The following is a 17449-nucleotide window of genomic DNA, read 5'->3' on the forward strand; positions in this document are numbered from 1 at the left end:
TACTAGTCCCTAATACCGAACATAGGCAGTTTCTTTGACTATATAATGGGGAAATCATTTAAGATTTTTTCAAATATATCGAAAGAATCTAATTGTACGATAAAGTATTGGACGAGTAAAAAAGGTAAATCACACGTGAAGAGTAGGCGATGGAAGTAATTCAACAAAGAACCGATTATTCTCGTTCTAACTTCAGGAAAATACTATTTTACTGTACTTTCTCATCTACGACCTTTGTGTTAGATAGAGAAATGTTGAAAATAAATCTATAGCATAAGCAATGTATTTTCAAATATGTAATATAAATTTTGAGACGGGAATTATGTCAGTTATTATTTATTATTTTTTCTTATTTTGTCACATTAATATTTGTTTTCTTTTAAAACTAATACATATATTGGTCAGTATGCCTGAAACATCGAGCAATCACATTTTAGCGCAAACTTGCCTTTAAATTCGTGAACTTGCAAAAAAAAAAAAATGTTATTGCAAAATAAAATGCGGATCGCTGTTTTTAACTTTGATCAATAATTTATCAACGCGATATAAATTACAATAAACTGACACTTTTCATTTGACGTTTATTTTAAATTACACAGCAATTACTCCCAGTTTGGTCTATCTATAAAACTAAAGAGTGTTATCTGTATCAAAAGTTTCATACATGATTGTATCATTTAAGTGAATATGAAAGTGTGAATCACTTCAAATATATCTAATCAACAGAAGCAATAAGATATGAAATACATCGTAGCGGTTTCTGATTATCATTAGTAAAATGCAACGAATTAAAAACATCTTAATTAAATAAATCAAAAGAGATAAAGAGTATCTGTAAAATCAAACACTCCAAATCTTTCGTTCATGATATATACACTGACAGACGGTTTTGTATGATTACACTTTAAGGTAACTTATATAGAATAAGTACATGTATACGTAAATGAATCTGTAAAATGTTAATATGAAAACTTAACCAATCTCTCACTGCCTTTGGAGTTAACGCAAACAAAACGACGAGTTATCCACTCATAGGTCAACAATGGCAATATTTGATAAACAGGTAATCAGATGGTAAGCCTCTTCCTTGATCAATATTTCGTTATGGTTTTTAAGGATTTTCTAGAATAATATTCAACATCCAGCTATTCATAGATATGCTCCAAAGCGGTGCAGCAAGCACAATCCTTAGTATTTTTTTATTTTATTTATAAGCATATCTTTATCCGTTGGTTCAATATCCAATAGTTTCGTTTGTAATTACCGACAAGGATACAATCTGGTCTAGGCGGCACACCGTCTTTTATTTAGCTTTAATTGGTCCTTTCTAGTCCAAGTTTGCCCAATAGCAAACTCCAAAGACTGATGTGTAAGTTTGTTCCGTCAATTCTTTGACACACCATTTATTACAAGACATAGGAATACGTGTTGCAAGTCATAATGTTATCAACAATGAGATGATAATCACTGCTTTAGAAGCATTATCTCAAATGCAATATGTGACATAAAATATTGGTTATATGATATTTGAAATTCAAGTTGCATAACGATTGAAAATGCCCTGAAAGAACTTTGGATGAATTATTGCTTTTGATTTCATTATAGTAGCAAATATAGCATTCAAATAGTAATACTCATTTATAAATACTACAATTATATGTATTATGTGTCTATATAAATCCAATGAATGCTTTTAGTAAACTTGGGATCCTGATAATGGATTTCTTCTGTTGCATGTGAGTGGCCACACCGAAGTTCATATCACCAACTAAGATAGTAAATCACTGCGCATCTTTGAGACTATTTTCCCTGTTCAAGATGTGTGATGTCCCGTCAATTTTGCTTTAAAATGTGTTTCCAAGCAACATCTCATCCAGTGGAAGTGTTAATTACGTGGAAGATCATACCGGATGTATGGACTGGATGGTGATGTCCGAAACATGTTTATCCAAGATGGCGCTGGTGAGTCCCGGTCTGATTTAGCTAATTGTAAATCTCCATTTGAGTGTCCATTTGCCGAAGCATGAGTATTTATAAATGATCCATTGGAAAATGAACGCAAACTGGATCGAGGTCGACGTTTTCGAACATACGCTTTTTGTCGGAGACAAGCTATTACGACAACTGCAAGAACTAAGAACAACACAGCAGTTCCAACTGAAACCGCTAGTGTTATAGCAAGCTTCTCACTCCACACATACCCTACAATCAAAATAACAAATATGTAATCATGTATTGATGTATTCATAAATTGATGAAACAAATATGGTAAACAACTAAATTTGGTGGTCTCGTATAGGAAACACCGCAAGACTTTCTTTAAAGTAGGGATGTCGGATACTTAGAAATAAGTCGAGAGTCAAACGTCTGTTTATAATATAGCTTTTTCCAAGTATCTAATGCTTGATTTTAAAAGAAAGCATCATTCATAAATCACTTATTGCATGTTATCCATTATATGTTAAACACACGTTATATTTTGCATGTGGTTTATGAATACTTGTTTGGTGATGATCTGAAAATTTTCTGATCTAAACTTATTTTCCCTGGTAATTCCTTACCTTTATATCAGACAACTCAGTACTTACTTGGTTTTTCTGGGCCTATGACATAACTGATCACGAAACCTCTATTGTTATTCCCATCATTTGTTATAAACATTATATCAAACTGTCGGTCCGTATATTCGATAGAAGTCGTCGATACTTCCTCGCTGCATAAATTTATCGTCGAAGCACCGGCTCCTAAAAAACCAAATTATTCAATATTGAATGAAACTATATCTATTATGTATATACTTTTAAATTTCCAATATAGTGGCACTGGCTTTGAACTTGACTATATCACTCACAATACTAATGATATGAAAGTTGAAATCTCCACAGACATTAATATTTTATTCAGATACAGATATAATCTGAAAATTATCAATTTCTTGGGACATTAATATAACCAGATTAATTTTTTTTTCTATAAATAGAAATAACGTCATATCTATAAACATGAAAATTATATAAGGTAGCTTGATATTGGATGTATTCACAAAATAGGAAATATATATAAAAATAGTTGTAGTGATCCACAAAAGCTGAATACATGTACCCAACAGAACGAGATACCTTGAACCTTAATATAACACCATGTGAGTGGTCAAACTTCTGAATAAGCAATTTTCGGATTTGTTTTAGACCTAAATGATTTCATTAATCGTTGTGAATAAGAAAAAACATACCAGTAATTACCAGTGTGTCATTTGAACACACATCGCCCTCTGTATGAAGCACGATTACCGTCATGGTGATATCCGCGTTTAAGCCCCCAGTGGAAATTGTCCATCGACATGAGAGTCCACTACAAGTTTATTATAACATATATGTTTATTAACATATTTGTTAGAAAATTGTCTATACTTGTACAACTCTTCTACACAGGCAAAATATCTCCAGATTAATTTGACCTGAATAAAGCTACACCTGAAATTCACACACAATATTACATAAAAAAATCTCACGACGAAAATTTTATAAAATAAATTTCCTGTTAAGTTCATTTCGAAATTTTGAACCTGGATTGAATGTTTTGCTTTTCTTCAGATAAATATTACCTGGAAAATTTGACTTGAAATTGACCCAAAATGACATGAAGACCTATGGCTAAACATGGAAAAACTGATTCATTTTATACTTGTCAATGACATTGAGAATGTGTCTATCTTATTTCAAACGCACGTGATACATATTTCAATTATGTTGTACATAAGGCTGTCAAGATCACAGTGACATGGTATACAGTGACATTTCTAATACGTGAATTTTAAAAGATTTCAGTTAAACTCACGCGGCATAAAGGTTGGGAAATCTTGGAGATGTAATGTACTGCACATTTGTTGTTGCGACCATTTGATGGTTACCATTGCTAGCACAGGCAACTGTCGTATCTAAAATATATACAGCAGAATTAAACTAGCAATCTATTCAGTATGGTAGGTATGAAAAATGAAAAAAAATCACAGCATCAATAGTAACTAAAGATACTCAGTGATAGGTCAGAAATATTTGTAATGTGAACATGTCTGAAGTATTGACCATGGCGAATTACTGGACACAAATGGGGAAGATGAACTGTTATGAAATATGAATGAATACAAAGCAGATAGCAATATAAGGCAATCGAAATATCTACATAGTTCGTAAATGTACATACTGCTTGGCGCTATCGCCATATACAGGACGTGAAATCCTCTGTTGGCAGTGGTGTTTGCTGTGAAGGAGACAAACGCTGAGCTGCCCGGAGAGAAATGGAATGTGGAAGCACTGGTATTGGTTTGTAGGTTGACCGTCGTCGGATAAAGTCTTGTTCCAGTATTGTTGATTCCTTTTGATATCGAGACATTTAGTATTTATTTACAACATTACGTTTATTAGTGCGAATAATTATGAAATGTAATTTTATGCCTATAATAGGAAAGTTTCGAAATTCCAAAAGTACGATCTAACGGCGAATAGTCCTACTTTCAGGCGGTTGTGACGTCATATTTTGATGTTGTTTTTTTTTGACAAATTGGCTGCGACCGTACTTTACAAACTTCGTTTAATGGTACCTCGAAACCCCGTATTCAATGGCATGTCATGACTATGAACTAAGTTTTTAATTTAAGATAATATTAATATTCTTATATCACAAACATGCATTAATAATTCTTCCTGTCTGTGCAAGTCATAAGAAAGAAATATTGATATTTTAGAAGTGACAGAGAAGGGTTTCATACTACTTTATTAATGCTACACTTGTGAGAATGAAACGACAGATAACTGTTGTAGAATAATATAGTAAATTAAAGGAATGCAAATTAAGATAATTTCACATGCGTAGAAGGGAAAGCAGATACAGTTTTATGGTATTACACTCTGGTAATCCTTATAGAATGAAGTTACGGGATAAATCAAAGCAACTACCTGAATATACTAGAGCCGTATCGCCTGCGTTGAGGCCATCGATGTTTAGAATTAATAGAATACCAGCACCAGGCTCCTGTGCTTGTATTGCCCAATCACAAGTGTAGGTCCCGATAAATGCAGTGCTGTTAAATTACGAATAAGAGTGATGTGCAGGTATGTAAACTAATATATTACATACAATTAAGGTATCATTTCATACATCTGTTTTGGTGCGAAAACTACATCTTTATGCAAGATTAAAAAAGCCACAGCGTAAATGCTTTAAAAACCCATGGAATGAGATACATCTATTTATGTTCATCATATAGAATTTAGCGGCTTTACTTTCAAATTATCAAGGAGGCGCAAAATATTCATATTTAATGGGTTCTAACGTGTTTTAATTGACTGCCACATGCTAACCGAGAGTATTTAAACGTCAGAGCTTTATAAATCCACCAGCACAATGCTAGGTACATATAGCAAATGTATATTTATAGCACACATTTAATCTAGGCTCAATTTTACGAGCATTCCTTAACTTAAAATCCTCCAAACAAAAGCACCACAACAGTTAGGAAACATCTTATGTCAATGAACATTCCTTCAAATATGTAATGCTTTCCTATGTGAAATTTTACGGTAGAATTCCTAAATGTTATGGAATGTTCGTGAAACTTGGTCCTGTTTAAATGATATTCACATACCTCGGATAGTTGCTTGGATATTCCGGAGTACTAAATTTCCTAACTGTTGTGTCAGCTGAAAGTTGTGTAGGTCCACCTTTACATGGGATATCTAAAATATAGCTGAATAGGAAGCCATGTTCATTGATGGTGGTCGTATTGTCGGATAGGAATTCTACGTCAATACTACTACCTTTAAACACCTCGGGTGTCAGAGATAAGGCATTGCTACACCTGATGTTGGGAGTTCGTCCGGGACCTGCACACAAACAAAAGGAATTCAAAATTTCACAATTTTTGTAAATAGAACTACTTTATTCATCCACAGGAAGAATATATATAGGCTTCGCCTGTTATTCAATGGAATGGAATTCAATGAAAGGAATGCAACTGCGATACAATACAGGTTTTGGCATATATTGCGCACAGGTCAGGAATATACAAATAAATATAAATAAACATGTCCAGATATAGAACTACATCAAATATATTAAGACAGAGTATCAACTATGGCAGTACTAACCTAGCTGTATGTTGAGCCTATCTCCATCACACGAAGAACCCTGTTCCTGAATCTGATACGTGATTAGTGTAAACATTACATTAATACCTGAGTTAGCGTTCGATATGTGCCATGTGCAGTTCTGGTCACTGAAAAGACACATCCACATATATATTTTTAAGTGTAGGTTAACTTACAAAATATCAGAAAACACTTAAATACATTGAAATTGAAAAAAAATAATCACGATAGCTTTAAATAGAATGAATTCGAAGCAATACTGATACCAGTGGGCGCTATGTACTTATCAATATATATCACATCATTTCCCTTATTACAACCTACACCAATGGTTGCCATGCAAACAAGACCGCCTACTCTTCCAGAAAATTCGTATTCGTTAGATTATAGATATGAAAACAGTCACATCAACGTTTGCCTAAATAACACTTTTTTAAGTATTCTGTTTACCTGGGATAAATTGCGGGGAAATTGGAACTGGTAATATACTGTATTGTAGAAGTGGCAACAAGTTGAGAAGTGGTTGTACTGCAGGCTCCAGTATTGTCTGTGTAAAGAGAATCAATTCTGTGAAATTATACCTTTGTTAAATAGCAGATACTTGCGATATTTATTAATTTAACCATTTTTATATAGCCAATACAAGCGTAAACAAACAGAAGAAATATTTTCAATTGTTTGTCATACAAATTAAGGGAACGTTTCTTCTTTAGTGTTTATCAACTTTAAAGTTGCAACTTTGATGGCTCACAACGTTTACGTTGTAACTTTGACGGAAGCTCATCGTTAACGTTGTAGCTTTTACGTTGATGGTAGATTTCTAAATATTTGCGTTTGCACAGATGTTGAATAGTAATGGAGCATACTTGTAACTGGATGAGATACGTAATCCACAACAAATCCAGTGGCTCCCATCGGACTGTTTACCATAAACTCTATAAAGGCGCTGGAGCCAGAGTTCCGGACGACGACTTGATTGGTTATACCAGTGGAACGTTTTCTACGAGCGCTTGGGAAAATTTGAATCCCAGAGTTGTTCCTCCCTAACGCATAACAAACAAAAGACATCGATCTTGATGAAATTTTTGCAGCGGCTGAAACACAAAACTCCTCGCAATATACGTCCGAATCTCATGAATTCGAAGTGGAAAGGTGGACGTATATTCGAGTTGTGAGCTTTCAACAACATATTTCGAACTATGTAGGGTCTTTGATTTTATCAATTTTGAGTTAAATTAGGTCAAGCTGTATAGTTAGTTTAAACTGTTTCTTGAAATAAATTAATAGTAATATAGATTATAAAGTGCATTAATGTCACGTACACTGAAAGGCAAATCGCTGTGTTACTGATTGTTAGAAAACAATTCCGAAAAAACAATACTCAAACAGCAAACATTATAAACTATATCCGTTTTGAATTTGATTAACGTTTTAAATTAAATATATGTTAATAAGGGACCGAAAAGCAATTATATTTCTGTACCGAATACAAGAAACTCTTTTCAATGAGTTTGGCCCTATTATGCTGCACTGGAGTGAAATGTAATTCGAACAAAATCTTGCTTAATTAATATAATGGTTTCCCTTAAGCGAACATTTAGGGCCATGGCATCACAAACAAGTTCGAGTAGGTTACACGTACCGTCATATATCACGATATTGTCGAGGTTACACATACCGTCATATATCACGATATTATCGGGGTTACCCGTACCTTCATATATCACGATATCGTCGAGGTTACACATACTGTCAAATATCACGATATTGTCGAGGTTACACATACTGTCAAATATCACGATGTTGTCGAGGTTACATGTACCGTCATATATTACGATATTGTCGTCGAGGTTACACATACCGTCATATATCACGATATTGTCGAGGTTACGCGTACCGTCATATATCACGATATTGTCGTCGAGGTTACACGCACTGATATATATCACACGATATTGTTGAGTTTACACGTACCTTCATATATCACGATATTCTCGAGGTTACACGTACTGTTATATATCACACGATATTGTTGAGGTTACACGTACCTTCATATATCACGATATTGTCGAGTTTACACTACCGTCATATATCACGAAATTGTCGAGTTTATACTACCGTCATATATCACGATATTGGCGAGTTTACACTACCGTCATAAATCACGAAATTGTCGAGTTTCTTTGCCGTCATATATCACGATATTGTCGAGTTTACGATACCGTCATATATCACGATATTGTCGAGTTTACACTAACTAACGTCATATATCACGATATTGTCGAGTTTACACTACCGTCATATATTACAAAATTGTCGAGTTTACATTACCGTCATATATTTACGATATTGTCTAGGTTGAACGCACAATCAATATCACGATATTTTCGAGATTATACGTACTGTCATATATCACGATATTGTCGAGGTTACACGTACCGTCATATATCACGATATTATCGGCGGCATCAATCCCGGAGAGGTTAAATGACATCAGGTTTCCATCAGCTCCATCCTGGGGATTAATCACAAAGTTACACGTATATGGACCCGAGTACAAGGTTCTGAAAACGAAAAAAACATTATTTTACCAAATGGGGCAATATAGGCATCGATGTTACAGGACGCAATGAAAGCAGAGGGAACACGATAGATAAACACAGGTAACACTTAATCCGTAGCGGGGCATATTAATATGTGGCATAGTTTTAAAACATAATAAAAATACACTTAATGTAACGACACGTTTTTGTTTAAAAGATTCGTCGTTATTGCAATTGTTAAGTTTTTTTCTTTAAAAATTATGTTAATCATATACGACTTAATAATTAACTTAAAATGTTAATTTGTACTTGATAAGCTGACATCACGTTATGAATAAAAAAAAAAATAAGGAAAAACGCACGAAGGAAATCATTTCATATTTGCATTTGAACTTACCCTGGGTAGGCAGGGTATTCAGGAGACACAAATTGTTTTAGCTCTGAGATGGAGTTGAGTTCAATTACTGAACCATTGCAAGGAGCACCAACAATATGACGTAGCTGGAAACCGTGGTGTGTAACAGTTGCATCGGTCTTAAAGTGGATTTCAAAACTGCTCTCATCAGTAAAATTTTGAGTAGTTGTTACGACGGTATCGGAGCAAACCTTCGTCTCGTCGTTTGTTGATCCTTAAAACCGGAATTTTATTGAAATATTGTGAAATTGTAATTATTCACAGGGATTGATTTTTCTTTATGTGCGCAGTCAAATTAATTTTATCCACGAACAAGGCGGAGACTGATAATTAAGAAAAAATATATTTATCTTACATCTGTTACAAATAGACATTTAAGCATAAATATTAGAGGAGATAATTACAAAACAGAATATTATAACGTAAAACAGTGTGTTTAACAAAATCTGTCTAACATCATGTATTCGTTCCTGTATATCATAGCATTAAGTATAACTCAATAGCAGAATTCTGTACGTTTATGAACAGACCTTGACGTATTACTAGTTGATCTTTTTCACAGTTTGTAGAATTCTGGATCTCATACACAAGTAGCTGAAGGATGATCCCACGGTACGTACCACCGTCATCGATACTCCATGTACAGTTCTCATCACTGTAGAACAAAACACCGTACATATTGTTGAGGTAATATGCTTTAGCACTTGTCGCAACATCGATATTCTGTATTTACATATTACGGAGTTATCTGCTCTTGTGGGTAGGTTTTGATTATGACGCCACGTGTTTGCGATCGTAACGTGATACTTTTCAGAGAAAAAAACATGAATGTCGGTCACAATGGATACCTACCCGTAAGGGGGGTTACTTTGTAATATGCAAAGACGGAATCGTTCTAAAAATGTTCCCGCTATTTCAATATTCCTATGTCGTTAAAATTAACTATACATTATTTACTTATTATGAATTATAATTTTCAAAATATATCATATAAAATAAAAATAAAATAATACATCGTCGGTACACCTTTTGTAAACATTGGAACAAATAAGATGCTTATTACAGCAGATATAGTAGCATTATTTTATTTTAATGATATAGCTCTCTTTTAAAATAACTTTGATTTTAAGATAAAAACGTGAACTTACTTTGGATATAAATCTGGAAAGTTAGGACTTGTGAGATAAGCCGGGGTTGAGGTCGCAGTTATCTGTAGGTTTGTATCGCTGCATGCCTGTGTTGTATCTGTATAAATCATACATACTGTGGTTTGCATTTTACATAACCATATGTAGTGCTCATAATAAAACATAATAATAGATGGATCAGCATTATTCTTCTTATATCGTCTATTACAGGAAACACAGAACGCAATATGAAACTAAAAAATAAATCATATACAAAGTATGTTAAACAACAATACATTTCGTTTGTACATACCAACAGGTCTCTGTTCCGCGTACTTTATAATGAACCCACTACTTCCGGAGCTAGTAACAGAGAATCGAACCACTGCCGTCATCCCAGGAGACAATCCCGTCCCCAATTGTGAGGTCAGTAATGTGCCTCCAATATTATCTGTAACCAAACATCAAACCAGATTGAGCTGCTGTAATAAAATCCTGCTGAACTCAATAGATGGACATTTGATAAACAATGTATGACACTTTTGACAATGTCTTTTATGTCTCTGTGATACATGTAAGCAATTTTGTAAGAATAGTGTAAAGAATTTGATATTAACAATTTTGGCGTTTACTGGAAACCCGTTTGTAGGGTTACCAATACCGTAAAGCCTGCTGTTTTCGTGAGGATGTTCTATATGCGACTTAGCGGGAATGGTCTATATGCAATTTCGCGGGGACGGTATTTATGCGTTTTCTGTGGACATTGTTATGATCGCGAAACTTTGATCCGCGAAATATTGATACATGTATACTCTTATAGCCAAATTTAAAACCACTAAAGTTTAATTTCATCGATTTGAGTTTAAATCACGAACAATTTGACCCGACCAAAATAACCGACTATACATGATAAACTGTTTAATCCTGCTTTTGGTATGATTAAACACTTCATTTAGTGTATACCTTGGAAAATCTCCAAAGTATTCCCCTCAGTCAAGTTTTGAGCTTCGACGGTAAGTAGTAGTTTGGCGACATTATCAGATGATTGGATTCGCCAAACACACATATAGGATCCTATCGGAATAGCACTGAAACAAAGATAAAATGAATAGGAAGTTAATAAGGCGATGCGAAAATACTTGTACCATATTACAATTTGACACCATTTGTAATCATATTCAAAATAACCTTCAAGTCATACAATAAAAAAAGAAATATTGCAACCATAATTATAATATCTAAACATATAATTAATATAACAACGATATGTGTGAGTCAATCTTCAAGCAAGCGCAAAGTTGACAGATAATTATTCCAAGTTATCGGTTCGTTATTATTAGCAAATATCTGACCCAAAGTTCAACATCGACATTTCTTTAGATTGCCCTACCACCAATTAATTAACCGCTAAGTAACTCGGTAGAAGTAAGATATCTGTTCAGGAAGTATGTTATCATTAAAAGATATTCATGAGTTTAAAAAATAGTGTCACTTAGAACTCAATTGTACCTACATTGGCTCTTACCTGGGGTAATTGTCGGGATAAAAAGGAGAGGATAATTCCTGAATGTTTTCATTTGCCACCAGCAGGATATCGCTTCCATTGCAAGGCGGTCCTAGTATATAACTTAATACAAATCCGTGTTTATTGACAGCTGCGTTTGAAACGAAGTCCAAAATAAAACTACTACTGCTGGTAAAATTCTCCGGCGATAACACCAGATCGTCACTACATTTCGTTGTTGGTATGCCATCGCCACCTGTGATACAGCATTTAAAAATGTAAGAAAAAGACAAAACATGTACAGAGGAAGAAAATTATTTATCGAAGAATTACACGTTCCTGTCGTGTAGTACAAAAATTATAACATCAGATTGTTTTCTATTTTACATTTTTAACCCATTAACCATTTTGAAAGTCTTTTTCAGTAACGTAATAAATACGAATTATTATTCAAACGTAGGCTTTTAAGATATTTAAGTAATGTATTACGGACCTGTCAAATCCAATTTGTCATTTGGACATTCAATATGGTAGGCAATGAGGTTCAAGAAAACTCCCCTGCCAGACGCTGCATCATTTATTTCCCACTTGCACGTTAAACCTCTGAAAGCAAATGTATATTACCTTTTCAATTAAGCATTGATTTTCACAAAAGTTTGCAAACAAATTTTATTTCATAACCCGATGAAATTAAAAAAGAGTGACTTCAATGCTTATAATCAATTTTCCAGGCTACTTTATAAAATGAAATACGTTTACACGTACGATTCCATTGATTTTTTCCAAGGGATTATTTTTTCCAAATCAATACGCAACGTCAATGTTTCTATTGTGACGTCACGATAACGTCGGGTTTCCGCTCCATTCTCGGATTTTTTTTTCATCGAGGAATGAAAAAAATGAATAGGCCAATCAGAAAGCCAGAAACTTAGAGAAAATTAGTTATTTTCTGATGTTTTGAATACTGTTTTTACCTAGTAAAAATAGCTGGTTAAGGGGTTACTTTAGCAATCGAAGTAAGTCAGTCAATACAAGCGTAGAATCACATTGCTCACAGAACGGATCGATATGACATAATGAAAGTTACGGTAGTATAAACCCTAAAAGTAAGAAACATATACTGTAAATGTACCTTACATGTTACCTGTTGTTTGCTATGTTTAAGTCATAAGGGTGATTAACGCGGATTCATTATTACGCTAACTTTTTTAAATTGATTTTTTATTCTTTAACTTGATTGGGCTAAATAATACGTTCATACTATAAGCCTAAAATGTACATCGATTCATTGTAATATCCTTACCCATTATATACTTGTGGAAAATTACTGCTCGTTATATATTGTATGGAGTCTGTTGCGTTGAGTTCGATGCCTGGATTCCCAGCGCATGCTTCAGTGTTATCTAAAACATATACGGAAAAATACGTTTATGGGGTTCGTTAAGGAATAACAAAAACAGATGAAAGAACGGACAAAGAATAAGAATCCATGATAACATATAACGTATTTGTATTCGAATAGACCATAGTGTATCTGAATATTTGAATATAAAATATTGTAACTGTATTTGAACATATTGTATCTGAATTTGAATATAACATATTGTATCTGAATTTGAATAAAACATATTGTATCTGTATTTGAATTAATAACAGATGTACCTGTCGCTGGAATAGAGATGTAATGTACTCTGAACCCTTGACCTCCAGTAGAACCAACAATGAATTCGATAAAAGCACTGTTCCCCGTAGCGATTTGGACACGTTCTGCAGTAGCAGGATGGGCTGCATTTGTTGTCGGATAGAGCCTCGTTCCTGTATTGTCAGACCCTGGTAGTACCAAAGAACAAATGAGAGTGAGCATAATAGTACAATGTCACAAAGAAGATAATTTAATGAACCTTCAAATAAAATTTTTAGGTAAGGTATTTGATTGTACACTGAAGTCTTATACCATACTAAGCATAAGTATCTGTCAACTCGATATTAAGCCTTACTACCATTGTAAATGATATCATTAAATCCTACAAACATATCATTTTATACAAAGATAAAGTCAAGTTAGTTAAGTTACCATATCAGTCAATTCTAATTCTTAATATCATCTATTTTTGTACATGTGTCAATACTACGTCGCTAATTGACACTTGAGTCATGAGTCATTATCGTCGATGTTAAAAAGTATATCAACTACTTTAATCATTTTCGTATGAGATTTCGTATATTCAATCTTACGTTCATACCTGCGATATACATATTCTCAGATTAATTAAAAACTAACACAAATTCTCACCAACATATATGTGAAGGTACGTACAACTGTATGTGTTAAAGTATGGTCATTCTCACCATATATATTATGGTATGTTTCAGGACTAAGGCAAATTCTCACCATCATAGATGTTAAGGTATGTGCCACTGCTCAGTCCACTCATATCGAGATCAAGTAGAATTCCGGCCGTTCCATCACTAGCCTCGATGTGCCATTCACACGTGTAATTATCCGTCTGACGGTTCCTTCACAACAAACATAATACTGAACGCTGTTTACTTAAAGTATCCGTGAATATTTAATGGGGAAATGTCTTCCTTAAGTTATTTTTTCTACTGGAAGTATGGTATATCCAAATTATGTTGAGGTCCATAGGATATTATACCGCCTTGCTAGAGGTTATTATTTTAGATTCTACCAAGGCGGTTTAACACCATATGGACCGAATCAAAGGTCCTTAATTTCAATATCAGATGTGTAGCTCCTTTTACAAATATTAAACGAATTATAATATCATATGTTAATTGCCACATGAAGACTCAACGTTTGGTTAATGACGTCACTCATATAAGGAATATTGACTAGATTTTCCTACAAAAGAAAACGAGTCGGTATGCTGTATATCGAACCTCATATAAACCTGTATTAGCCAATGAGAATAGCGGAGACTCAGAGTATATCTACAATTATTGTTAACTGTTTAAAATTGTATGGTCTATAATTTATGCTCTTTTTGTCAGTGAAAACTGTATAAGTGTTATACACATTTTTTTTCGTCTGTCTGAGGCTTAAACTTTTTAACTTTATCACTTTTTATAAAGTTGCAGCTGAAAATATTTTTAATTATCAAAGTAAAAATTTTTATAACTTGTGCACGTGCAAATAGGCTCGAAAGATGCAAATTCATTCTAAACTCTTCCGAAAATCGCAGCGACAGTCTCAAAATAACACGAGAGTTGTGAAACCAAAAGAAAATATCAGCAATTTTTCATAAACAAAACATGTGGTCGATCCCAGCAGACTTAATATATAAAGAAAATAATGCTAGAACATTAAACTATTTGATACAGACAATATTTTACGGCAGTATGTGGAGTAGATGTTTCAAGTACTCATTCTGTGGACATATTCCAGCATGATTTGCTAATATTAGCCAAAAGGAAACCGTAAACACGCTAGTTACCTGACTCACCCGTGCAGGTCGTGTCGACGTCAGTCACGTGATACGATTCGGAATTCAGAAAAAACTCGAAGGCTGCCTTCGACTGGCAACTTTCGGGTCGACAGAGGTATTACTCGGACAATCGAACTTTTAGGTTTCATACTCGAGTATGTTAAACATCCCTAAATTTCGGCTCTATTATAGGCCGACATATGCTTTTGGAGAGCTAAATCACAGGATACATGTCCATGTTCAAATATCAAATGTTCAAGCGACATGCCGTTAAAGTGAAATTCGCATGAAATTTAACTCTAATATCATATTGTGCGCTTTGAAACAAAACGAATACGAAATTACATTACTTTAATGTAATTACATATTATTTTCACACGCGGTTAGATATCAACTACTTCCCAACATCAATATAAACGCCAAGAAATGAGGCGCGCTCCTGACTTACCATGTGTAGTTCGCAGGATAATATGGTGACGTAAAACTTTTCACGTCGACGTCGGCCGTCAGCATAGTTGGAGTACTCTCTGTACATGGTTTGTCGAGGACGACGCTAAATACGAATCCGCGATAGAAATCTTCGTCGTCGCTGATGAAACTGACGTTCAAACTTGTATCGTTAAATGTAATGAGAGGATGGTTGAAATTTTCTCCACATGTTTGACTGGCAGATGTTGATGGACCTGTGGAAATATTACATCAAAATATAAACAAGTTTATGAAACATTATCGATTTTGATTATAAAACGTACTAACCATAGGTAGATATGAATTCATGTTATCTTCACTCTTTTTGGATTATTATGTTAATATACACAACTATTAATAGTAATTTATACATAAATAAATATAATCATATCTGATGACAAATACAGCATAATCCACCGATACATTCAAGTATAGTTACCTTCTATTTTCAAATAGTCGTTACCACATCCAGTTGACACCTCTATGTCATAGAACTCGACCGTTAGAATTACGTTTCGACCTGAATTTCCACCAGATAAAAACCAATGGCATTTTTCGTTCCTGTCAGTAAATAACAACAAATACAGTCACACCTGTTTTAAGAGGCCACCCGAGGGACAGAGATAGAATTAGCCAAGTGGTCTTTATTCAAAGGCCAAGTAGAAATTAGCCATATTAGATCATGAGAATATGGCCTTTTTAAGCAGATTGTCTTTATACAGGGGTGATCATTTTACCATTTAGCAAGGAGTTCAAGACTCGCAATTGAGACCAACAAGATATCAGCTATAAGATTTTTAGTCGACACCCATTCATAAATAAAGCGTCATTTCATGTTCATTAACATCACCCATATGTCAGAAAACCACCAAATTACGACTCATATTTAAAACCAGTTTCTCACAATCTATTTAATAAACGTACCCTCCATATTCCTGAGGGAAATTTGTACTGGTAAAGTACTGGACATCCTTAGTTGCTTCCACGACTTTTCCATTGGCACTGCAGGCCTCCGTATTGTCTGCCAAATAATGATGAGACAAGAATACGTTTGAAATATTGAACAATCTTTAAATCTTTGAATCTGGTGACTTATAAAGTACACTGCACAGTTATTGCAATATAGCATCCATTATATCAAAGCAACAGTGGATTAAATAAAACAGAAATACTTAAAACCTAGTTGATTTTCTCAGTTTTACGTATTAGGAGTTACGAAAATTAATTGTAGTGACACAGTTCAACTTAAAGAACAAAAATTAAGAAAATATCTCAACTATAATTTGTAAAACTTAAACATCGAGTGAAATACGTTAGTAATAAAGATGAGAAGTGGTGAAAAGATTGGTCTTATAGAATAATATTAATATAGAAATACGTAATCACTGAATATTACCACTAGCTTTTTGTGCTGTTATCATGAGCTGTAGCCCTAAATCACCAGTTGATGACGTTACAACAAACTCGACGTAGGCTGATCCATTGAATGATACCTCTGCAGTGTTCCCATTATTAACTTTGGTATTATCGGATATGAATTTCTCCACTCCAGCACTATCACTTCCTGTAATGAAAAAGATAACGAGCGACACGATCTTAACTGTTCTTTGTCTGTTCAAAGTAAAATTTCAGCGTAACACATTTGTTGTGTGTAAGGTTTGTTGGTCTAAACAACATGTCTTCGTGCTTTAAACCTATGTTGAATATGTTGTTCTCTTCTCTGAAACTGCATTAGATTTCAAAAGTTCCATTACTCAGAGAAAAGTCTATTTATACTGTATCGCACGTACAGTCGTCGTC

General features: G+C 34.1%; 1 protein-coding gene across 2 annotated transcripts in view; it reads right to left on the reverse strand.

Annotated features, from left to right (window-relative positions):
• Positions 1-567: 567 nt before the first annotated feature.
• The window catches only part of LOC138321138 (cubilin-like), a 60729-nt gene continuing 43847 nt past the window's right edge, over positions 568-17449 (reverse strand). The window contains exons 25-49 of one of the 2 annotated variants that reach the window (XM_069264581.1): positions 17046-17213; positions 16574-16670; positions 16089-16210; positions 15630-15864; positions 14128-14252; positions 13398-13565; positions 13039-13138; positions 12229-12338; positions 11757-11991; positions 11195-11319; positions 10545-10682; positions 10253-10349; positions 9635-9759; positions 9087-9318; positions 8586-8710; positions 7013-7189; positions 6597-6693; positions 6147-6274; positions 5645-5882; positions 4956-5080; positions 4204-4374; positions 3838-3937; positions 3233-3351; positions 2589-2744; positions 568-2202 (exon numbers count right to left, since the gene is read on the reverse strand). In XM_069264581.1, coding sequence (XP_069120682.1) covers positions 1886-2202; positions 2589-2744; positions 3233-3351; positions 3838-3937; positions 4204-4374; positions 4956-5080; positions 5645-5882; positions 6147-6274; positions 6597-6693; positions 7013-7189; positions 8586-8710; positions 9087-9318; positions 9635-9759; positions 10253-10349; positions 10545-10682; positions 11195-11319; positions 11757-11991; positions 12229-12338; positions 13039-13138; positions 13398-13565; positions 14128-14252; positions 15630-15864; positions 16089-16210; positions 16574-16670; positions 17046-17213 — 3830 coding nt within the window. In that variant the 3' untranslated portion in view covers positions 568-1885. The remainder of the gene's footprint in view (positions 2203-2588; positions 2745-3232; positions 3352-3837; positions 3938-4203; positions 4375-4955; positions 5081-5644; positions 5883-6146; positions 6275-6596; positions 6694-7012; positions 7190-8585; positions 8711-9086; positions 9319-9634; positions 9760-10252; positions 10350-10544; positions 10683-11194; positions 11320-11756; positions 11992-12228; positions 12339-13038; positions 13139-13397; positions 13566-14127; positions 14253-15629; positions 15865-16088; positions 16211-16573; positions 16671-17045; positions 17214-17449) is intronic. The other variant, XM_069264582.1, reaches the window with a different exon arrangement.

The sequence above is a fragment of the Argopecten irradians genome, chromosome 4 (genome assembly GCF_041381155.1).
Source record: "Argopecten irradians isolate NY chromosome 4, Ai_NY, whole genome shotgun sequence".
Taxonomy (NCBI): Eukaryota; Metazoa; Mollusca; class Bivalvia; order Pectinida; family Pectinidae; genus Argopecten; species Argopecten irradians.